At 41.0% G+C, this 25,226-nt stretch overlaps 2 protein-coding genes across 2 annotated transcripts; one reads left to right on the top strand and one right to left on the bottom strand.

Annotated features, from left to right (window-relative positions):
• The first annotated feature begins 48 nt into the window (after positions 1–48).
• Positions 49–19,513, top strand: LOC133532469 (DNA replication licensing factor Mcm2). The gene is made up of 17 exons (XM_061871164.1): positions 49–330; positions 477–646; positions 1,842–2,005; positions 3,118–3,307; positions 3,721–3,853; positions 4,475–4,622; positions 5,201–5,412; positions 6,351–6,554; positions 9,967–10,198; positions 10,521–10,612; positions 10,725–10,810; positions 11,266–11,433; positions 12,204–12,365; positions 12,840–12,993; positions 16,446–16,545; positions 17,018–17,157; positions 18,566–19,513. Exons 1-17 carry the CDS (start codon positions 328–330, stop codon positions 18,851–18,853), a joined length of 2,646 nt encoding a protein of 881 aa, XP_061727148.1. The 5' UTR covers positions 49–327; the 3' UTR covers positions 18,854–19,513.
• Positions 19,514–22,347: 2,834 nt separating this feature from the next.
• On the bottom strand, positions 22,348–24,754 carry LOC133532427 (zinc finger CCHC domain-containing protein 10). Its single transcript, XM_061871096.1, has 3 exons — positions 24,504–24,754; positions 24,247–24,423; positions 22,348–23,655 (listed from the first exon to the last, which is right to left on the bottom strand). The coding sequence occupies exons 1-3, from the start codon at positions 24,545–24,547 to the stop codon at positions 23,466–23,468; spliced, it is 411 nt and encodes a 136-aa protein (XP_061727080.1). The 5' UTR covers positions 24,548–24,754; the 3' UTR covers positions 22,348–23,465.
• Between the last annotated feature and the right edge of the window lie 472 nt (positions 24,755–25,226).

Genomic DNA, 25,226 nt, shown 5'->3' with positions numbered 1-25,226 from the left:
TAACCTTTTTAACTATTTATTTTTTTAAAGAAAAGGTTTCATTAGTAATGAATTTCAATTGAATTAATTATTTAGATTGATATTTTGAACGCATCTGTTTACGTACGTAAACTACTTCAGCTACTTATTAAACCGCTGAACTTAAGAAAAAATGTGCAACATAGTGAGAAACTCGAACAAGTAAACTGATATTCGCGCGCATTTTGACATTTTGATGTTTAACCTGTTTGTTGTTGAGAGGCATCGTGTTTTTCTATTATTTTTGTTAAATTTGTGTTAATTTTCAGTGTTGTACCTTAAAATAGTAATTATTACGCTTAAGTAACAATGGTAAGTCATTTTTATAATCGTTATTTAAGCTGAAATGTTGTAAAACCCTGTGGAGCTTTTACAGCGGTTGCTCATCAGAAAATTTTGGTAGCATGAGAAAGCTTGGATATTCCGGTATTTGATGGTTCTTGTATGTGGCTGTGTAGAGTTCCCCGGCCCCAGACACGCCATCAGACCGAGATGGAGCGCGGTCTCGCATGACATCACCGGCGCGCGACTATGAGATGTTTGAGGATGAGAGCGCCATTCTTGGAGACAACCCGCTCGAGGAGGAAGAGGAAGATGGAGAGGAGCTGTTCAATGATAACATGGAGGCGTGAGTTTATCATTTCCGCTCTTGATTTAGTATGATACTTTTGAGCCAGTACATGCATAATATGTATGACTCTAGAATGATACGTAATAAAACGAACGAATTTATTTTCCTTTAGTTTTCCAACATAAGGCATTCAATTCAATTAATTATGTCAGGCCCGGATTTAGAGACCTGGGCCCTTAGGTACTTGGTGTGGCACTTAGAATTTGCCCCCCTCTCCATCTCAAAACCATTGCTAGGTTGTCTGGGCTCCTAGGCCTGGGCCTTGTGGGCCTAGATGGAAATCTGGTTCTGCATAGTGTACACCACTTCATGGTGTGAGTTGAGAACCGAGAACCGCAATGTGTGCTCTTTGGACCATGGTTCTTAACAAGAGTTCTAGCTATATATAAACTACACTTAAAACAAACGTGTAAAAGATTAGCAAAATGGTTCTGAGTTTTCTTATCTCTGAAGTCTGCCTGTATCTGTAATTTATTAAGAGCATTTCCAATCTGACTAGTCTCATTTTTGAAGTGAAAACTTCTTTAGGGGTGCTGTGCACTTTTTGTAATGGGGAAAAAATGTTAAACTCGCAGATTCGTCTGATTTAAAATTCGTTAGACGGACACGTGACCTGATTGAAAAACTCCATGATGCTTCTAGTAATGATGATGGTGTAAGAGTCATTGAATTATAGATGGAAGTTGATTTTTCTGAGAGATAAACTTTTTAATGTTAATTGTAATAGTTCTGAAGTGTAATTTTTTTTATGTAATATAAATTGTCATGTTTGTGTATGATAGCACAATAAATGAATATTGTATTTTACCACATAAATGATAGTTTTTACTGATACTGATAATTAAAGCAATTTGTGCAAAATTATTCCCTAACCATTCCATAATATCAAAAATGCACAATGTTAATATTCAAGTTTTCACTTCTGCCAGTGCAACCCGTTGTTTTGATATCTCTTTACACCTTTATAGGGCAATGGTCTCAAAAAAGACTATAACACCATCTTTTTGTATTTTTTTCTTATACAGAATTTTCAGGACAATAAAGGATTTTTTCAGTCTCGCCCGTTAAAGGGTAAAATCATGTTTCCCTTTGCATATTTTCTAAATTCTGCCTAAGAACCTGTAATTGGTTGAGGGTGCTCTAATTTAAATATTTAACCATCAATCTCTTTATACCACATCTTATTCTCCAGAGACTACCGCCCCATGCCAGGATTGGATCGGTATGATGCTGCAGACCTGGATGATGATAATTATGACCCCATGTCCATCGAAGATCGGCGGGCAGCTGAGCAAGAGCTCCGGCGCAGGGACAGAGAAGAAGGGAGGAGGCGGGATGACCAAGGCTTGCTTTATGGTGAGAACCCATATAGTTGTTTTTAATTTCTTACTTGAATATGGCAATTGAAAGAAACATGGTCATACAATGTAAAATTAAAATATAACCCTTAATTTGACACAAAACATGGAATGTGAGTGCAAACCTGGCACTTAATAATTGGAATGATTCAGATTTGGGTAAAAATACGAAAAGAGAGTCAAGGGTTATGTGCAGCATTTTGGATGTTGTTGAATAGCCGGGTCCACACAACCGAGCATACGCGCGAGGCAATTTCCTCACGCACTAACCGGCCAATGTAGACGTGCCTCGGCCGAGGTGGCGCGCTCGGACGAGGAAAACGCTCGCGCCGCCTCGGCCGAGGCACGTCTACACTGGCCGGTTGGTGCGGGAGGAAATTGCCTCGCACGTACGTGCTCGCTCGCTCGCTCTTGTGGACCCGCCTAATTAAGGGATAAAATAACACAATATGTTTGCTACAATAAAATAGCTGCTGAATAACCTTGTTTTAAACATACATTGGTTCCAACAATAGTCATAGTTATATGTTTTTAATTGTGCTGCTGTAATTGGTTGTAGTTGGCCGAGTTATTAGTGTATAGTATGTTTCATCCATGATGACGCGCAGATTTGTCAAATCTAACCTGCGTCGTCGTGAATGACACGATCTATTCCAATGCAAGGAACACAACTTTTAACTTCCCCTTTTTCCCAAGGTCTAACCTAGGTCCTTGATAAAGTAAGTACAAGATAGAGCTAACAATAATCCTTTCTTCTTTTTCTAAAACAAAGATCTTTCCGTGAAATAACTAGTATTTAACAGAAAATATTTTAGAGACTTATACAAAAAAAATAGACCCTTTTTTGCAACAATCTAGCCTAGTCATAAGTGGCCCTGCCTCTGAACTAAAGCTGGAGGTCCCGGGGTCGAATCCCGGTAAGGGCATCTATCTGTGTTTATCATGAATGTTTATTCCTGAGTTATGGATGTTTTCTACACAATATCTATCGGTTATATATATCCTTGTCTCGTACCCACAACCCAAGCCTTATTGAGTTTATTGTGTGGCTAGGTTGACTTGTGTCAGATTGTCCTATATATTTATTTATTTGATGTTTTTATAATATAGATGAGTCAGATGAAGAGGATGGCGATGCTCCGCGTGCTAAGCGTCGCCGAGCCGCCGAAAAAGCCGCCACCGGGGCCGAGGAACAGGTCGAAGAGGGCATTGAGAGCATTGAAAACCTGGAGGACACCAAGGGGTACACCACCAAGGAGTGGGTGTCCATGTTGGGACCCAGGACTGAGATTGCTAACAGGTAAAAATGGCCAGCAGTAAACCGGCCACATACTAACAGTGTTTATTAATTTTTGACGACCAGTCTGGCCTAGTGGGTAGTGACCCTGCCTATGAAGCCGATGGTCCCGGGTTCAAATCCTGGTAAGGGCATTTATTCGTGTGATGAGCAATGGATATTTGTTCCTGAGTCATGGATGTTTTCTATGTATTTAAGTATTTATAAATATTTATATATTATATATATCGTTGTCTAAGTACCCTCAACACAAGCCTTATTGAGCTTACTGTGGGGAACTTAGTCAATTTGTGTAATAATGTTCTATAATATTTATTTATTATTATTTATTTGATCTAAAAAGTTACAAAGAAATACAGATTAATTTTGGTGTTGTTGAAAACATTTTTCATGCATGTAGCCCATTCTGTTTTCAGATTCAAGAACTTCCTCCGCACATTCACCAACAGCAAAGGCCAGTATGTGTACAAAGAGCGTATACGGCGTATGTGCGAACACAATCAAGCCTCCTTCCATGTGGAGTTCGATGTCCTTGCTCGGCGAGAGCAGGTATGTACTTTTACTATAATGTTTTTATGTAAAGACACAACTAGATGTATTACTTTCTCTATATTTGGGTAATTTTGGGCGCGCGGCGCATCGAACATATTCGCAACTTGCAATCATCGGTACTAACCATTTAAAAATCGAATTCAGCTATTGTAGCTTCTGCTTAGAATAGCAGTCTCCAAACGTTTCGACCATAAGCCATAATTTTCGCAAAACAAATTGTATGAACTTTGGCTCACCCGATTTCCGCGGGTCGTATATAGTTTCATTGGTAGATAACTCGGTAGATATACAGCTTGCGATGGTTCCCGGCAGGCGGTTAGGGGGTAAAACGACTGAAACTGATAATGACATGCGTATCTCCCGCACCCCGCTTGCGGGCCGTATCGACCAATGAAAACGGTTCCCGAAATGCAGGCCCGTTAGCAGGCAGCGTAGGCATGCGTTATAGAAATCTCCCTCACCCCGCATGCCCTAATGACCAATGGAACTCGGCCTAGAAGACTCCCAGACCATAGTTCAGAGAACATTAATTGTTTAGAATATTCAAATGTCTTATGCCCACTAACTGCAATCATTTGAGTGTCAAGACTTAGTGTATCAAGTCACATTTATTTCCAGGTCCTCGCGTACTTCTTGCCCGAGGCGCCATTCCAGATGCTGCAAATCTTTGACGAGGTGGCTAAAGATGTGGTACTGCAGATGTTCCCCAGCTACGAGCGAGTTACGTCAGAGATACACGTGCGGATATCGGACTTGCCACTCATTGGTATGGCCACTCAAATATATAGTTATGTTTCATTAAGATACCTGCTTAAAGCAGAACCTTTTTCCATAAATAGCTTTTCCTCGTCGCTAATTTTAGCAAGGTGGGTTCTGCCGATGGCCTACTTAAAGCAGACCCTTTTTCCATATATGGCTCTTCCTCGTTGCAAATTTTAGCAAGGTGGCTCTGCCGATGGCCTACTTAAAGCATACCCTTTTTCCATAAATGGCTCTTCCTCGTTGCTAATTTTAGCAAGGTGGCTCTGCCGATGGCCTACTTAAAGCAGAACCTTTTTCCATAAATGGCTCTTCCTCGTTGCTAATTTTAGCAAGGTGGGTTCAGTCATTTTTGTTTTTAAGGAAAAATTGGCTGGGAACCTAAAACAAACAAATAACTAAAACGCATGGCTTAATTATAGATGTAGATTTACTCAGGTCATATAAAAACCGGGACTGACACATACAATGTTAATGATAGCGCTGCACTGCAGTTTACCTCTTAAATTGCAAGCAAAGCTTTGAAGACTATTATCGCAAATAGCATCAGTACAATTAAAATTATGTATGACATCTTTCTTCCAGAGGAACTCAGAACTTTCCGCAAGCTTCACTTGAACCAGCTGGTCCGAACTGTAGGCGTCATCACAGCTACCACTGGCGTACTCCCCCAGTTGTCAGTCGTGAAGTACGATTGTAACCGGTGCGGATACATCTTGGGTCCGTTTGTGCAGTCGCAGAACTCGGAAGTGAAGCCTGGGTCTTGTCCTGAGTGTCAGAGTGCTGGGCCTTTCATGGTAAGATTATTTTTATAAAAGAATGTTGCAGTCTTTCATAATTTTTGCTTTAAAACATTGAGTAAGGATTTTCTGTAAATAAAAGCTTTCTGCTGAAAGTTTCTTGCTAAACTACGGACAACTTAAATCGTACACAACATAATTTAAATGAAAAACCTCAAGAGAGATGTTTATTCTATTTTTTATTAATACATCAACTTGGAGTACATGTCGACTGACCTCCTAAAAAACTATGTTCGTGAGAGGTAAAAAAAAGAAATGTAATCTCAGGGAATTTCAGTTATATATTTAAGACAGACACAATCAGTTATATATTTAAGCAGGGACGCTTACGCTGGCTGGGGCATGTGCATCGAATGCAACCTTTTCGTTTGCCGCGGCGTGTTTTACTTGACGCCATAGCTGATGTCAAAAGAAGCGTCGGTCGGCCAATGCTACGGCATAAGGACTGCGCCAAGCGAGACATGCACGCCTTCAACATACCAGTTCACAAATGGGAGGAGCTTGCTGAGGATAGAGACAAGTGGCGCAAACTGGTATTCGACGGGCGTAAAATTCACGATGACGCTTGGTTTAAAACACTCGCAACTAAGCGAGCCAAGCGTCACCAAAGCGACACCTGTTCGCCACGGGCACATTACACCTGTCAGACTTGTGGGCGTGTTTGCGCTCCCGTTTTGGCTTACACAGCCATGAAAAACGTTGTTGCCCTACCTGACACTGTTTCTATAGTCTGTAATAGACGTTAAGGCCAATGATGATTTAAGACAGGAACAAGTACTAATACCTGTTATAGCCAGGCTATTCATATTCTGGTAGTGGTAGCACTGAAGAATGAAAATTGATGACCTCTCGTCTCGATATATTCTTTTAAAACAACACCAAAATATTTTGACAATGTACTACTTAATTTTTAACCAAACACTCCCTGTATCCAGGTAAACATGGAGCAGACAGTATACCGCAACTACCAGAAGGTGACGATCCAGGAGTCGCCCGGGCGCATCCCGGCCGGCCGCATCCCGCGCTCCAAGGACTGCGTGCTGCTGGCCGACCTGTGCGACCGCTGCAAGCCCGGCGACGAGGTCGACCTCACCGGCGTCTACACCAACAACTATGACGGCTCGCTCAACACGGAGCAGGTAAACATGGAGCAGACAGTATACCGCAACTACTAGAAGGTGACGATCCAGGAGTCGCCCGGGCGCATCCCGGCCGGCCGCATCCCGCGCTCCAAGGACTGCGTGCTGCTGGCCGACCTGTGCGACCGCTGCAAGCCCGGCGACGAGGTCGACCTCACCGGCGTCTACACCAACAACTATGACGGCTCGCTCAACACGGAGCAGGTAAACATGGAGCAGACAGTATACCGCAACTACTAGAAGGTGACGATCCAGGAGTCGCCCGGGCGCATCCCGGCCGGCCGCATCCCGCGCTCCAAGGACTGCGTGCTGCTGGCCGACCTGTGCGACCGCTGCAAGCCCGGCGACGAGGTCGACCTCACCGGCGTCTACACCAACAACTATGACGGCTCGCTCAACACGGAGCAGGTAAACATGGAGCAGACAGTATACCGCAACTACTAGAAGGTGACGATCCAGGAGTCGCCCGGGCGCATCCCGGCCGGCCGCATCCCGCGCTCCAAGGACTGCGTGCTGCTGGCCGACCTGTGCGACCGCTGCAAGCCCGGCGACGAGGTCGACCTCACCGGCGTCTACACCAACAACTATGACGGCTCGCTCAACACGGAGCAGGTAAACATGGAGCAGACAGTATACCGCAACTACTAGAAGGTGACGATCCAGGAGTCGCCCGGGCGCATCCCGGCCGGCCGCATCCCGCGCTCCAAGGACTGCGTGCTGCTGGCCGACCTGTGCGACCGCTGCAAGCCCGGCGACGAGGTCGACCTCACCGGCGTCTACACCAACAACTATGACGGCTCGCTCAACACGGAGCAGGTAAACATGGAGCAGACAGTATACCGCAACTACTAGAAGGTGACGATCCAGGAGTCGCCCGGGCGCATCCCGGCCGGCCGCATCCCGCGCTCCAAGGACTGCGTGCTGCTGGCCGACCTGTGCGACCGCTGCAAGCCCGGCGACGAGGTCGACCTCACCGGCGTCTACACCAACAACTATGACGGCTCGCTCAACACGGAGCAGGTAAACATGGAGCAGACAGTATACCGCAACTACTAGAAGGTGACGATCCAGGAGTCGCCCGGGCGCATCCCGGCCGGCCGCATCCCGCGCTCCAAGGACTGCGTGCTGCTGGCCGACCTGTGCGACCGCTGCAAGCCCGGCGACGAGGTCGACCTCACCGGCGTCTACACCAACAACTATGACGGCTCGCTCAACACGGAGCAGGTAAACATGGAGCAGACAGTATACCGCAACTACTAGAAGGTGACGATCCAGGAGTCGCCCGGGCGCATCCCGGCCGGCCGCATCCCGCGCTCCAAGGACTGCGTGCTGCTGGCCGACCTGTGCGACCGCTGCAAGCCCGGCGACGAGGTCGACCTCACCGGCGTCTACACCAACAACTATGACGGCTCGCTCAACACGGAGCAGGTAAACATGGAGCAGACAGTATACCGCAACTACTAGAAGGTGACGATCCAGGAGTCGCCCGGGCGCATCCCGGCCGGCCGCATCCCGCGCTCCAAGGACTGCGTGCTGCTGGCCGACCTGTGCGACCGCTGCAAGCCCGGCGACGAGGTCGACCTCACCGGCGTCTACACCAACAACTATGACGGCTCGCTCAACACGGACCAGGTAAACATGGAGCAGACAGTATACCGCAACTACTAGAAGGTGACGATCCAGGAGTCGCCCGGGCGCATCCCGGCCGGCCGCATCCCGCGCTCCAAGGACTGCGTGCTGCTGGCCGACCTGTGCGACCGCTGCAAGCCCGGCGACGAGGTCGACCTCACCGGCGTCTACACCAACAACTATGACGGCTCGCTCAACACGGAGCAGGTAAACATGGAGCAGACAGTATACCGCAACTACTAGAAGGTGACGATCCAGGAGTCGCCCGGGCGCATCCCGGCCGGCCGCATCCCGCGCTCCAAGGACTGCGTGCTGCTGGCCGACCTGTGCGACCGCTGCAAGCCCGGCGACGAGGTCGACCTCACCGGCGTCTACACCAACAACTATGACGGCTCGCTCAACACGGAGCAGGTAAACATGGAGCAGACAGTATACCGCAACTACTAGAAGGTGACGATCCAGGAGTCGCCCGGGCGCATCCCGGCCGGCCGCATCCCGCGCTCCAAGGACTGCGTGCTGCTGGCCGACCTGTGCGACCGCTGCAAGCCCGGCGACGAGGTCGACCTCACCGGCGTCTACACCAACAACTATGACGGCTCGCTCAACACGGAGCAGGTAAACATGGAGCAGACAGTATACCGCAACTACTAGAAGGTGACGATCCAGGAGTCGCCCGGGCGCATCCCGGCCGGCCGCATCCCGCGCTCCAAGGACTGCGTGCTGCTGGCCGACCTGTGCGACCGCTGCAAGCCCGGCGACGAGGTCGACCTCACCGGCGTCTACACCAACAACTATGACGGCTCGCTCAACACGGAGCAGGTAAACATGGAGCAGACAGTATACCGCAACTACTAGAAGGTGACGATCCAGGAGTCGCCCGGGCGCATCCCGGCCGGCCGCATCCCGCGCTCCAAGGACTGCGTGCTGCTGGCCGACCTGTGCGACCGCTGCAAGCCCGGCGACGAGGTCGACCTCACCGGCGTCTACACCAACAACTATGACGGCTCGCTCAACACGGACCAGGTAATGTTCACTTTCATGTATTGTAATCTTTTTAATTAAGGTATATATATACAATGCCTTCACCTAGCCCTTGACGGCCCCCGACCCCACGGCAGATCAAAAAAGCGATGGCTCGGATGTTGTGAAAGTGGATATGAGCGTAAACGGGCTCACACGAGAGGCTCGCAAAGTGGAGGAAAGCGAACCCTGGCAAAGGCCGGGATATTGCTAGGTAGAAGAAGAAGATAGATATAAAATGATTTATTATAACTTGACATAGGTTATCAGCGTTCCAAAATTAAAGCGCTTACCTTATGACAAATTATTCGAGTTGCCTTTAGTTGCACCTGGGCAAGTCAGAAAGTTATACGTGCTAACAAGCTCCCGCTCACCGAAAGAGACAAGATGATGTTTAATAACGAGTACGATAAAAATGAATGGGATGCGATAATTAATCAAAAATAACAGATTTCTTTATAGGTATAGAAATAAACACGGAAGTATTTTTGTGCTCCTTATGTAAGAGTTTAATCTATCTATAGTTATATAATATAATTGGGTATATATAGAAAATAGTATTTGGTTAGTTACCATTTCCCAACCCATCGACGGATCTACAGTTGGCATTCATGAGACACGCATGCATGAACCGCTTTCCGGTGTATCGTCCGGAATACTTACTTGGCCCCATTGTTCTTTCTGCGCATGTTATTATAATATGTTCTTATACTTTTTTTATATATTATTTTTATAATTCTAATACTAATCTCATTTCCCCCAGGGTTTCCCAGTTTTCGCAACAGTAATCATCGCCAACTACATAGTAGTGAAGGACTGCAAGCACATCGTAGAATCACTAACCGATGAAGATGTTGCCAACATCGTCAAGTTATCCAAGGACCCTCGTATAGGCGAACGTATTGTGCAGAGCATGGCGCCTAGTATATATGGGCATGATTATATCAAACGGGGGCTGGCTCTGGCGCTGTTTGGTGGTGAATCGAAAAATCCAGGTGTGTATTACGTGTTACTTTTATTTGGTAGTTTCTAGAGTATAGTCGATAGACCGGACTCACGTAGGAGTTCCATATAGGGTCACCGCGGGTCCATCGTATGCGTTATGAATTTCCCCTGTATAAAAAACGGTAAACAAGACAACAGGTTTATTACAAAGATTTGAATCTTAAGATAAGTAGAATCGATTAACGTGTTCCAACAAATTCATACATTAGTCTGTGCGTTTATCTGATACTGCTAGAGCAAGATTTTATATACTTAGAAGAAGATTTTATATTTCTATAGAAGATATAATAATTATGTTTTTCTTTTCAACAGGCGAGAAGCACAAAGTGAGAGGCGATATCAATGTTTTAATCTGCGGTGACCCTGGTACAGCTAAATCTCAGTTCCTCAAGTACACAGAAAAGGTTATTTTATAAAGTTAAATATATGGAATCATATTTCTAGAACTATGATTATGAAATTCTAGGTGAAATTAAACTTAAATGCAATTGCATTTAAAGTTTATTTTTGTTTTAGATTGCCCCAAGAGCCGTGTTTACTACTGGCCAAGGTGCTAGCGCTGTTGGTTTAACTGCTTATGTAAGGAAGAATCCTACGACAAGGTAGGTAAGCTGTGCAAAACCTTTTGTGCAAAGAGATTTTGAAATAGAGGTAGAGGATTGTCAAAGAAAACTTTGTAGCCACAGTAAATTTACTGCCATCTTTCGACACATGATTAAAACTTTTAGAACGCCATTTGACTTCGATCCTTATTCTTTAAATTTGTTAATATCAAAAAGTGGCGTCATCTAATAGATTAAAAGTCAAAGGTATGGCGGCATCATTTCGAGCGATGGCGCCACAACACATTATAAAAGTAACTTACCATTAGGAAAAGCTAAGTATAAAGGCGAACGTATCTCTTTAAGGGCTCTTTTCCATATACACACAAGCAATTCACTTGTTAAATTATTAGACATTTTTGAGTTTTGAGGTTATTAGTGCCTTGTCAAAATATCTAATTGGGTATTTAAACTTTACAATAGAGGCTCCTTAAATTGAAAATTTTATTTATCAGAGACTGGACGCTAGAGGCCGGCGCGCTAGTTCTAGCGGATCGCGGCGTTTGCCTCATCGACGAGTTCGACAAAATGAACGACCAGGACCGCACCTCCATCCACGAGGCCATGGAGCAGCAGTCCATCTCGATCTCCAAGGCTGGCATCGTCACTTCCCTGCATGCGAGGTATACCCTGCTAAAATAGTCTAGCATATTGTTTAGTTAACCAATCGCATGCTAGATGGCGCTGTACCGTCCAGTTAAAATCCTGAAACGCACTATTAAGATTTTTCTTAGGTAATGACCCTCAGACTAGAACATTGTGTTTAGTTTACTAATTGTTCGCTAGCTGGCACTGTACCTTCCAGTGAAAATCCTGAATCGCGTTATTAAGATTTTTCTTGGGATAATGACCCCAATAATGTACAAAGTGTCTTAGATTGCATGCTAGATAGCGTTTTTAAAATCAAATCAAAATCAAAAATATTTTATTGTATGGTTATTGGGTTCTACAAAGGTCTTAGGTAAATGAGTCATGTTCTCCATATCCTGCCTTACAAAGGCGTACAATATTTGGTAAGGTACTTATCTTAGATCTAAATTCAATGTAAAGTACATTTATTAACAAAAACAAAGCATGATATTAAGTGATATAAATTGCCATATTATGTAATTTTACTTAATAATAATTATTATATAACAACAACATAATATTAATTATATTTCTATATATGAAAAGATTTTTTTCTACAGCCTTTTTTGTGTCACTAATGTGACAGGTGGTGAAGACGGACATATTCGGTAACGTCTGCGTAGCGTAACTCACTTTCTAAACATCTCACTCTCACTGATATGCGAGTACGAGCGAGATGCATTTGCCTTCTTCTCCGTTAATCTGCAGCTCCGATATGAAATTGCCTATCGTGTAGTTCCCAACGTTAATATAATTACCGCAGGTGTTCAATAATAGCCGCGGCCAATCCGATCGGCGGACGCTACGACGCGTCGCTGACGTTCTCCGAGAACGTGAACCTGTCCGAGCCCATCCTGTCGCGCTTCGACGTGCTGTGCGTCGTGCGCGACGAGCCCGAGCCCATGCGCGACGCGCACCTCGCCAAGTTAGTACACGAGTTATTACATCAGATGTCACCGTTGTTATTATACAAGTATAGAGGTTATTCTTATACATAAGGAGCACAAAAAAATTAAAAATACTTCTATATTTATTTCATTACCTACGAATGAATCTGTTTTTGTTGATTAAGTTTTTGCATGTCAAGTGAAAGGTGTGAATAGTTAATCGCTAGAGTTAAAATAACGTCTTCCTGGTAGTAGTAAGTAGGCAACATAGAAAATCGTAAATTACTCTAGGCTACATTTCTGTAAGAAGTTTACTAAACTTATTTGCAGTATTGTAATACTATCCATGATATAAATTTTCAATCGGTTTGCAACAAATTGTAAAACTTAATTAGTAACAGTGCTTTCCTTTTCACCTCATATAAAAGCTGCATCACTTCCGTCCACTAATGCTATCCCTTTTACACACTATTCCAAAACCGTGTTTAACATGCGTCTTCGATTCTTCTCAGATTCGTAGTATCCTCCCACATCCGCCACCACCCGACGCAGCGCGGCCAGACCATCGAGGAGAACGAGCTCACCGACCCGGACTTCGCGCTGCCGCAAGATTTGCTCAAGAAATACATCGTGTACGCGAGGGAGAACGTGCGGCCTAAACTACAGGTACGAATAAATTATTGAAGCAAACCAGCCCAGAGACTAAGAAAAAAAAACCGGCCCTGTGTGATTCTGACTCGTACCATTATCTAAAAATCACTTTTTTGTATGGCAGCCCTCTTAAATATTTATTATATTGTTTTTAGTATTTGTTGTTAAAGTGGCAACAGAAATACATAATCTGTAGAAATTTCAACTGGCTTACTATCACGGTTCATGAGATACAGCCTAGTGACAGACGGACGGACGGACAGCGGAGTCTCAAAATCAAAATCAAAATCAAAATCAAAACGTTTATTCTGTAAATAGGCTTAAGCTAGCACTTTCACATGTCATCTTATAACTATATATATATTCTATTTTAACATAAATGCATCCTTATCTTCTAAGAATTCCTTAAAAGTATAATAAGCTTTTTGTAAAAGCTGTCGTTTCACAATTGACTTGAATTTATTCATTGACAATTTCGTTAAGTTAGATGGTAACTTATTATAAAAGCGCACACTGTTCCCCATAAACGACATATTATTTACTCTATTTAAACGGAATCTTGGAATCACCAATTTATTTTTATTTCTAGTATTATAATTGTGTATGTCACTATTCAATTTAAACATTTCAATATTTTTTCTTACATACATTATATTTTCGTAAATATATTGGGAAGCAACAGTGAGAATATTGATTTCTTTAAATTTCTCTTTAAGAGACACTCTTGTGCCTATATTATATATGTTACGTACAGCACGTTTCTGTAAAACAAAGATTGAATTAATGTCAGTGGCTTTGCCCCATAATAAAATGCCGTAAGACATGACGCTATGGAAATATCCAAAATACACCAGCCGTGCTGTCTCAACATCTGTAAGTTGACGGATCCTTTTAACTGCGTATGCTGCTGAACTTAGTCTACTTGCCAGTGTAGAAATGTGCGTTCCCCACTGTAATTTTGAATCCAAGGATAAGCCTAGAAAAACAGCTTCATCTTCAAAATCTAATATTTCGTCTTTTAAAACAACCTGTGCGTCACTCGTGTGCTGGACATTAGGTAAAGAAAATCTAACACATTTCGTTTTCTTGGCATTGAGAAGTAAATTATTAGTAGTAAACCAATCAACTACAGAGGACAATACATCATTTATTTCACTTAAATCACTCTGTTTCCTTTTTACTTTAAATATAATAGATGTGTCATCAGCAAAGAGAACCAACTTATGCTTTTCATTAACTATATAAGGCAAATCATTAATATAAACGAGAAACAAGAATGGGCCAAGAATAGATCCTTGGGGGACGCCCATTGAAGTAATAGACCCCGACGACTTAGTTTTATTTATGTCTACTTTCTGAATTCTGTTTATAAGATAGGACCAGATGAGATCAAGAGCCTTGCACTTCACGCCATAGTGGTTTAACTTGCGAATAAGAGTGTCATGATCAACACAGTCGAAGGCCTTCGACAGATCGCAAAACACGCCTATTGCATCTAGTTGTTGTTCCCATGCTTCAAATATGTGTTTGATTAAGGTGGTGCCTGCATCTGTCGTTGACCTGCCCCGTGTAAATCCAAACTGATCTTTATAGAATAGTTTATTAACGTTAAAATGTGATAGCAATTGATCCAGAATGATTCTTTCAAAGATTTTACTTATTGCCGGTAGAATAGACACGGGCCTAAAATTTGTAGGGTCTTTTTTTGATCCGGATTTAAATAATGGAACGACTCGACTGTGCTTCATTAGATCGGGAAAAACTCCCGTATCAACACAAGTATTGAAAATCATGGCCAAGTGAGGTGCCATAGCATCCACTATCGATTGCAATACTTTTACCGATAGGCCCCAAATATCTTCAGTCTTTTTTAAATTTAATGTCCTAAACGCTTTTACGACTGTTTGCGATGTAACATATTTAAAGCAGAAACTCGTTGGGCATTCCGGCACATTGGCTTTTAGCACATTTTCGGCCATAGAAGAGGACGAGTTAAGCGATCTAGTCGTTTCAATGGGGATATTTGTGAAGAAACGTTCAAATTCATTTGCGACGTCTACATCTGATTTTACTAATTTATCACCTACTTTTAGGGTAAAATTATGATCACGTGATTTTGCTTTAGCAGTCTCACTACTAATAATTCTCCACACGGTTTTGACTTTGTCGTTTGAGTCTTTTATTCTGCGTGCAAAATATTTGGATTTAGCCATAGCGTAAATAAATCCACCTCCAGTTCCTTACTAGCTAGCCCCTGAATATTTTGATGAGCAACATTAATTGTCGACTTATTATTTTTATTAATTACTGAGCTACCGGGCTCCGGCGGAAGCGGGCGGCTGCCTGGTCCGGGACGGCGCGCAGTGGGGCGCGCGGCCACGGTCTTAGGCGCTGTCAACGCATTTAGTTTAAAGTAGGCGCAGCCGGCGCGCTGTCGCCTGGCTCCGCGCTACTGCCGTACGGTTTGTCCTTCGTTATGCTATTCATAACGGGATCAATGTTATACGCTAATAACTTAGCACAAACAGAAATATACTTCCTGGGAAGGTGCGAATATTCGCGAGTCAGAACAAAAGTTCCGTCAATAAACTTATTCGTATCGAAATATGATACTTTATTATGATATACTGCCAGTCTATGTAAGATTGAGTTCAAAAAATAAATGTCATTGTTTCGTTCGAGTGATAATGTGTTTGAATAAGGAAACGCGCTAACAATTATCTTTCTAATATTTTTTTTTGAGATTTTTATTATGGTTTCGGTAAAAACGCTCAAGTTGTGTTTATTTACATTCGAACTGTCACTCAAATACACTACCAACGTTGAGTGTTCGTCAAACGATTCGGCGGCGATTTGTTCGCTAATACGTTTTAGAGAGGTATTCGGCATACAATTATTGATCACAACTTGATTCAGCAGGTCATGCATTATCACACCTAGCCCTATACCTACCCGGTCAGTATATAACACAGTCTTACGAATGGGAGTTCTCACACATGAGTCATGAGGCGCCGAGGCGCGCGGAGGCGCGGGGACGCTGGGGGGTGCTACGTCGCACTTGCACTCGTAGCTCGAGTTCGAATCGTCCCTTTGTTTAGATGCGCACACGACCGGTACTGGAAGGGACGCCTGTAGCGATGGCGGCTGTGGCGCATGTATCGGCAATACTGCGCTATGGCTAACTCGGGGCGATGATGGTACTATGGGTTCCAACTCTAAACTTTCAGTACTTTTTTGAGCAATGAATCAAGAATAGGGTCCCTTGGGTACGGAACCCTAAAAAGTTTTGACATTCATCAAGTGTTATAATTATTTTAGATTATTCCTAGTTGTTACATCTGTGATCTTTTCTCGCTTTGGTGGTAACTTTTAGGATTTTTTCTCAGTTGTTACTACTAGTAAAAGACGAGAAAAATAAATCCAAGGGCCACTCCTAAAGTAATTTTAATTTTCTTACTTTTTTTCAGAATATGGATCAAGACAAAGTGGCAAAGATGTACAGTCAACTGCGTCAGGAATCTCTCGCCACGGGCAGCTTACCCATCACCGTCAGACACATTGAATCTGGTTAGTTAAGAGTCCATCAACGTGCTCACTAGCGCCACTGCTAAATAATTGTGACTGTTTAAATTTGACGATAGATATTTAAAAAAGGGGGCCGCTACGTACTGTATTTTGTATTTAAGTACCTTTTGAATACATCAAACTAGTTTTTATGTTGCTGGATTCGTCGATCTATGAACTCAAAACAAAAACGGCCGTTTTAACTTTGGACGTCTAGATTGACGAAGAGAATTTTACAGAGGCCTTACAGTGAAACGTGAAAATCGAAATTTCGTTATCTGGCCTCTTTCGTTCGAATATGCAAGAGTGATAGAGAGGCAGATAACGAAATTTAGATTTTTTTGTTTCATGGTAAGCCCTCAGAATGTGGTAGTGGCGCCCTCTACGTAGAGTTTTGCGTAATATCCCCTATTGTATTTCCCGCGACTAAAACCAGTGAGTCGCGTCAATACTGATCCTAATGTTAACGTGGCAGTGATCCGCATGAGCGAGGCGCACGCGCGCATGCACCTGCGCGCGCAGGTGAGCGAGCAGGACGTCAACATGGCCATCCGCACCATGCTGGAGAGCTTCGTCGACACGCAGAAGTACAGCGTCATGCGCGCCATGCGACAGGTATGCCTTCACACCGCACTATACCACAGCATAAATAATAGTGCTACCGTACAGAAATTAAACTTCCTACAAAACCGAAGTTTGACAGCGATTCAGGGACGAATTATGCTGTCCCTTTCGGCCATTTAGGGTTATCAAAATTCAAATCATTATAATATGACATTTAAAAGATAACATGGATATCGAGCGCGAACGGAGGGCCCTGTCGGTAAGGGCAAACATGATTGCGCGTAAGTTTGCGTGCTGTACTAGGGAGGTGAAATTAACTCTTTTTAGAGCATATTGCACCTCCCTGTATACGTGCAGCTTATGGACGTACTACACTCAGCGGGCCTACGGGGCCCTTCGGGTTCAATATAACAACGCGTTCCGGGTATTGGTGGGGCTGCCCCGCTTCTGTAGCGCATCAGGGATGTTTGCTGAAGCGCGCGTCGATTGCTTTTATACAACTATGCGCAAACGATGCACATCCCTGGTGCGCCGGGTGCGGGCCAGCCCCGACCCAATCCTGCGCTCGATTGCCGAGAGATTTGACTGCCCATATTTGAGGCATTGTGATGACATGCATGTTTCTAGAAGTACCTATTATGTCTAACCACTAAGTAGGTGCTTCTAGAAACATAACTGTCTTAGTAATTATTTAGTGATAAGTTTGTACATATTAACATAGCTGTAAGTGCATACTAACATACTTATGAGTCTAAAGTTACTTGAAATAAATAATTAAATAAATAAAATAAAATAAAATAATATCTGTGGTCGTGCACGTATAGGGACGTCAAATTGTGCCAACCCTAATAATTGCTCGGAGCAATGCTGAGCCGAACGGAACCGGGAAATATCGAGATGAAGAGTGTCGCCCTACTGACTATACTTCGTTATTTTATATTTAAAAAAAAACACTTGAAAAATAAGTCACAGCAAATATGCAACAATTATAAATCATACGACTATTTACATTCTTTTGATTTCATAAGTAATATAAACTAATTTTTAAAAACGTTTTTCAATCATTGACAATAAAAGACATGTCAAGATTGTTTACCTTTTTTTCTAATGCCAAAAAAACTGGAAAAACGACACCAAAAGTTTGCCTTTTCGGCTTAGTTAAATAGTATACTTAAACATAATTGCTGTATCGCTTTTTTTAGAAATTACTTAGTACACTTGACATCAAAGATTTTGCATCTTATTACAAAGGAGTGCAAAAAATGTAAACACATTTTTGACCTACTTAGATCAATTCATATCTTCATATGATTCACAGGAAACGACACACAATCAAGAAGCTTTCCATTGATTGTCGTTTAATTTATATTTTTTATGTATTAAAAAACATTTAGGCTATTGCCTAGCAATTTCGGACCTTTCGAAGCTCATCACACTAAATATTTTCTATTTGTTCCAGACATTCCAAAAATACCTCTCGTACAAGAAGGACCACAGCGAGCTCCTCTACTACATCCTGCGCCAACTCACGATGGACCAGCTCGCCTACATGCGCGGCCTCCACAACCACTCCACGTCAACCATCGAGATCTCCGAGCGGGACCTCGTGGAGCGAGCGAGACAGATCAACATTACGGACCTGAAGCCTTTCTATGACAGCCGCATCTTCAAGATGAACAGCTTCAGCTATGATCAGAAGAGGAAGGTGATAATACATACGCTGCCCGAAGCGCCTGCTGAGGCTTAGTATTGGAAACCCTTGTTGTCTATGGCTTAAATTTGAATGCATTGTATGTAATTTTCGAAAGATTTTTCGGGGTCGTCTAATTTAAGTATGGCCAGTGATTGGTGACTACTACTATTTTTTTTTATCTCGAATGAAATCATGCGAATGGTCACCAACAAAATCTGTGAAATGTGTCTTATTTGTTACACATGTTATATTTGGCAAGATTCTAACACCAAACCGAAACCAGTAAGAAGTATAAGCCATTATCATAAAAGGTACATAAAAGTGCCTTGTGATAGCTTTTGCAGGTATCGCCACAATGTTCTTGACATCACATTATCAGATTGTCAGTTTGTTTTTCTGAATAATATATGGATCACATTTTTGCATAAATTCGAAGATAATGTACCCACCCTATTCATCACATATTTTCTTATAATTCCTAAATAATATTTTTAATAAATAATCATTGTAATCATTTAAAAGTCATTTTCATTGTACATAATGTTCACTTCATTTATGCAGGACATAATTATTAGAACTACCCACCTCATTATAATTTTTAGATTTTAAGATTGTATTGCTTAAAATAAGATAGCTGTAAGTGCCTTACTTTATAGTACAAAACGAATCTGTTCTTTTACTTTTTGACCTTTTTCAATAAATATTATGTCTACAGTATAACAGTTTCATTAGTTTCATTACCCTTAATGAATACCAGAAAATTAAACTTCCATTATACAAGTAACGCAAGTCATAGTACATTGACTGTATTATTCGAAATAAAAATATTGAATTGAATAGTAGCAGGTCAGGACAAGCACTTCTGGCAAGGACCAAACTACACCAAGCGATATTGTGTGAGAATCAGAATGGCGGGTACCTAAATAAAATTAAATGAAAAGCATACCATATTTTTGTATTATTTAGTACCTCTCTTGTACCTCACGGTAGTTAAAGTTATCACCAAAAACATCCTGACAGTCAGAATGGCGGGTGTACTTTATCACGCTATATTCCCGTGGTTATTGATAAATTCTATAAAAGCCAATTTTTTGTACCTTCATATACAATTATAATATGAGCCATTTAATTTGTGGTTTCCAAGTTTTACTCACTTATATTTTGCTTGCTATTACACTTTTGCAGGCGTTATTTTTTTTCAAGTTATCGATCTCTTTTTTAAGAAAAAACGCTAAGGTACAATTATCTTTATTAAGCCAGGATTTAGTACCTGTTAAGTTCAAATAACTCAGAAAATCATGTCTTAAAAAAGGCTAGGCGCCAGTTCAAAAAAATCTTCAAGAAAAATCATTTTTAAAACATGATTTTCCGAGTTATTTGAACTTACAGATTAAACATTAAAGGTACTAATTCCTGGCGTAATAAATATAATTGTACCTTAGCGTTTTTTCTTAAAAATGATATCGATAACTTGAAAAATCATCGCCTGCGAAATTGTAATAGCAAGCAAAATATAAAATGAGTAAAACTAGGAAACCACAAATAAAATAGCTCATATTATAATTGAATACGAAGGTACAAAAATTTGGTTTTTATAGAATTTATCAATAACCACGGGAACAAAGCGTAATAAAGTACACTCGCCGTTCTGACTGTCAGGATGGCGGGTGTACTGTTTTTACAAGCTTTTATTTACTTTCACCTGACCGTTGTCTGTTTGTAATCAAATCTTGCAAGTTAAATTTGATCCACTTCCCGGTTTCCGATTGAGCTGAAAATTTGCGTACATATGTAAGTCGGGTGACAATGCAATATTATGGTACCATCGAGATGATCTGATGATGGAGACAAGAGGTGGACATAGGAACTCTGTGATAATACAACGCGTTTTTGGGGTTTTTAGAATTTGCTCGATGAGTATTAGTTGCCTGTAGAAAGAAAAGTACAGTCAGCGATAAAAGCTTGTACCAAAAATGAAATTTTTGCCAAAAACTTATTTGATGACAACTTTGTGTACCGTGGGGTACAATTTTTAACGGAGGTACTAAATAGTACAAATTAGGTACAAAAATATGGTATGCTTTTCATTTATTTTTATTTAGGTACACCCGCCATTCTGACTCTCACGATATTGTTCAATTACTGCATAGGGCTACGTACCCACAATTATATAAAATATAACGTACTTACATCCTTACTCGTCACTAGACAAACCTCACGCATCAAAATCGACTGTAGCAAATATGGTGTGTCCACAATAAGTAGTTAACATTTCATGCTAAAAAAACATTGTCGTAATCAGGTAAAAAATAAGAGTAGGGTTTGTATAATTTCAAAAGCTCACGTGTCATTTGCACAAAGAAGAAATGTGAACAAATCAAGAAAGTTAGGACTGTAGTACAATGGATGCTGTGAAAAAAAGTTGAACAAAAAGGGCGAAGAAGTTATACTCTATGGACTAATGTCTCGAGTTTTGGTCAAGGGCGTAGCCAGCCAGTGAACTGGTGGGGGGGGGGGGGGAGTTGATATCAAGGCGCCGCAGAGGGGCATGCATTGTATGAAAATTTTATTTGAGCTCTAGGGGGGGCAGCTCTGCCACCCCTGTACCTGCCTACGCCCATGGCTTTGATATATACTATACTGGTGTATACTCTGACCACGCTAACTTTGCACAAACTTGGCAGTTAGAATGCATACAAGTCTCTATAAGCATCATGACTTGACGTAGTCCGACTCCAGAACCTGAATATTATTTTATATATTTAATCTTTATTGCACAAAAGAAAACCTTATAATGCAAAAGGCGGACTTAATGCCATGAGGCATTCTCTACCAGACAACCTTTAGGCAAAACAGAGAGATTGTGGGCGGTGCTACTTTAACTTTTTAACAACCAAATAAAATACAATAACATACCATACATACATACATATAAATATACATACATACATATAAATATACATACTTATATTACTTATAATCTTATACCTTTAAACGAGCAATTCTTGTATATATATATATATATATATTTCTGTGATCTCGGAAACGGCTCTAACGATTTCGCTGAAATTTGGTATATGGGGGTTTTTGGGGTCTAGGGTAGTCTTATGTTTGGTTTGAACACTATGAATTTTTCATTCTGCTAGCAAAGAAAGCACTTAAAGATTTTTTAAATGCAAACTTATTTTGAATCTTCTGGCAAAACGTGTGACGAGTTGGTGTACGTTCAGCCAAATGAAACGACATAATATCATCCATCAATTATTTAATTTACTTTTTTATCAAAATTCATGAGTTGACTATAGAAACAAATTAAAATGTATTTATAATGATAACTTGAAGACATTTATTTGATCGTACAAGTCTTATAAAATATGCATACATACAGATATTACAGATATTCTAAACATGTACTCTACTGTAGTGTTACTACTGCTATCTTACCTGCAAATATAGTACAAAGCATGGAAACAATAGTACACTAACATTACATGTCATGAGTAATATTGTAAAATCTTAGTTCAATAGGTACAGAATAACACAGAAAATAAGATTATATTTTTATTCTATAATATCCTACGCCAGCATAGATCTCCACCAGACGCCAAGAGTATAAACTGCTATAAACGCATCTATCAAGTTACATGGGTAATTCTATATACCATGGACTTGTGTTTTGTTCAATTATCTAAACCGTTTGGCCTTTGACCTAATCAAAAACTAAAATTACCCATGCAAATATCTCAGGGGATCTAAACATAGTATCTTCAATAATCTTACTCTAATAAGTTAAAATCCTTTTTATAAAATTACCCTTATCACCAATAAACAAATTACAATGTTTCAACAATATCTTCATTACACAAACTAACTCACTGAAGTTACAATTTAATTGTTTATTAGCAATTAGGTAACAGACATCACAAGTAAGAGACTACACATTCATAAACTAAGTCTAGCATTGTAAATAATTAAATAAAAATCAAATCACACAAAAAGTTATCAATCAAATTAAGTGGGTTTAGACTATACCAGTTACTGGCAAGCCAGGTCTAAAGATGCGAGTAGTGGTTAAAGGTATGAATATAGTCCTGAAGCACCTATTACTAACACCAAAAAATCGTTATCTGCCTCTACATCACACAAATGTGTGATAGAGAGGTAGATAACATTTTTTTATATTGTTGACATTTAATTCTATACAATTATAGCACTGGCTGGCACAAAACAACACAATCTCAGGAGGCTGGTGTCAGCAAAATGAAATGTCTAAACCACCTTTTATACAAAAAATAATCTTTTAAATAAAATGACCAGCATTGTTACTGCTTACCTCCTATCTCACAGTAAGTGTTTATGTGAAAGGCTCATGTATTCTGATCACTTTGAAAACAAGCACAAAGTAGTAGTTATAATACATATCATCTAAAGCTGATATTTCTCTTCTCTACAATTTGACCCTTGATCTCTTATTTTATAACATCAAAAACAAGTGAGTACCTTCCATTCTGTCTCAAGATAAAGATAATATTTAACAGTTTGGCATAGAAAGCTCAATAACCTACAGAAAATTGACACTGGACACCTTTCTAACCCAACTGATTTAGAAATTGAATGCTAATAAAACCTTTACTGTGAGAAGGTCTTACAATTACCATGAGCTTATTTATGCATCACTCCCCGAGCCTGAGTTGCTGCTGTCGCTGTCACTCTCCGAGTCGCTGCTGCTGTCACTGTCTGAAGAACTGGAGCTGGAGCTTGAGGAGTCAGAGTTGTCTGAGGAGCTGTCAGAGCAGTCTGAGCAGCTGGAGTCATTGCGCTTCTTTTTCTTGCTTGGAATTTTGCAACTTCCACCACTGTTGACAAAATTACATTAAGAGTCATATTTAACCAATCAGAAGCCAGACAGTTATATACTTTATCTATAACCATATAAGATTCATTACTGACAACATAAGATTGCAATGGGCACCAAGGAGTTAACCCATCAAATTACCTCCATACAACAAAGTGATGCAAGGCAATTTCACCCATATTGATCACACACACTCCACAGGTGAATACATGGGTTGTAGGAAAATGTTATATATAGAAAAACTGTACTTGCAGCTCTTCAAGACACTTAAGTGTTTATCGGGTTAAAGTTAATAATAAAAGAAACATTAATTTAAATAACTGTTATTTCAACTAAAATTGTTAAAACTCATAATATAATCTATGGGTATAATGCGAATACCCAATTATATTTGAAGTCAGTTAGAACTAATTCAAATCTGGGGGTAGTTTTGTATTTATTTCAGATTTAAATTTAAATCCCAGTTTTGTTTATTATTGCATTAAAATAACTGATTTATTCATACTGGACACACAGCTACTACCTATAAATAGACGAATAGAAGAGAGGTGGTGGACCTGAGAAATACTATTGGCAAAAAATGACCTCTAACCTGCATTGTGGTTCCTCTTTAGCTTCCTTAGCCTTCAAGTTCTTCTTGAGGACCTGGGTACGCGACGGGCGAACGAGAATCTTGCGTTTTCCTTTGCACTCGTAACTCCAGTGACCAAACTCAAGGCACTTCTGGCATTTGATGCCTTGAGGGAATGCCGCGGCCAAGGCTGCTTGCCTACAATTAAAAAATCTGTGAATACCTGGAAAAACTATTAAACTACACTAAACCATTTAGTATATTTAGATAAATCTTACTTTTTCCTATCGGATTGGTGTCTGTTGTACGGCCCCAGAGTCATCTTGATATGCTGAAGAACCTTCGAGATTCAAATGAAAAGTCGGTTACTTTTTTATGTAGGTAGTCGCAAAACACAAAATATGACTGGCCAGCTGTTTTCTCTAAGGCACCGGTCGTCGTGGCTTCCAAAACAATAATGATTACAAATCTTCACAAAAATAGTCGAGCGTGGAAAACGTACGACAACTTAAGTGTCAAAATATTTACGTTCTGAAACTATTCATAAGAAATGTAACGAGTCGCAAAATATAGTCGGCAAATTAAAAAACAAATTGGCGCGAAGGGTTATCTTCCCATTTAAAATTCTCATGCATAATAAAGGTGGAAATGTCGAGTTCTAAACAACGTCTATTATAGTGTGGCAAACACAACTTGTGAGAAGCATGTGAGAAGTCAGTCAGTTAGCAAGAGTCAGGAAAATTATGATTATCCCTTTCTTTTGAGTGCTAATACTAGCGTAACTCAAAGTCAGTATGATTCTCTAGGCCAGTCCTATATCCCTTTCAACAGGAGTATTCCTGAACGATTTGTCTATAGTGTATTTCCTGTGTTGAATATTGCACCATTTTTCACTTTACTATAATAATATGACATTTAAATTTGGACTTTACCATAGAAACATAACGACTAATTTAAATTATATGCTTATAGAAAAACAACGATATTAGCGATTTTCGCTT

Source organism: Cydia pomonella, chromosome 2, assembly GCF_033807575.1.
Source record: "Cydia pomonella isolate Wapato2018A chromosome 2, ilCydPomo1, whole genome shotgun sequence".
NCBI lineage: Eukaryota > Metazoa > Arthropoda > Insecta > Lepidoptera > Tortricidae > Cydia > Cydia pomonella.
Note: the sequence above shows the minus strand (reverse complement) of the source record. Positions and strands in the feature narration are given on the sequence as shown.

Excerpts from the sequence above, each read along its gene's own strand:
- LOC133532427 (XM_061871096.1), bottom strand. The coding sequence starts at position 24,547 with ATGACTCTGGGGCCGTACAACAGACACCAATCCGATAGGAAAAA. Across the intron at positions 24,424-24,503 it reads CACCAATCCGATAGGAAAAA|GCAAGCAGCCTTGGCCGCGG; the intron begins GTAAGATTTATC and ends TTTTAATTGTAG. Across the intron at positions 23,656-24,246 it reads AAAGAGGAACCACAATGCAG|TGGTGGAAGTTGCAAAATTC; the intron begins GTTAGAGGTCAT and ends TTTTGTCAACAG.
- LOC133532469 (XM_061871164.1), top strand. Across the intron at positions 3,854-4,474 it reads TCCTTGCTCGGCGAGAGCAG|GTCCTCGCGTACTTCTTGCC; the intron begins GTATGTACTTTT and ends ATTTATTTCCAG. Across the intron at positions 10,613-10,724 it reads TCCTCAAGTACACAGAAAAG|ATTGCCCCAAGAGCCGTGTT; the intron begins GTTATTTTATAA and ends TTTTTGTTTTAG.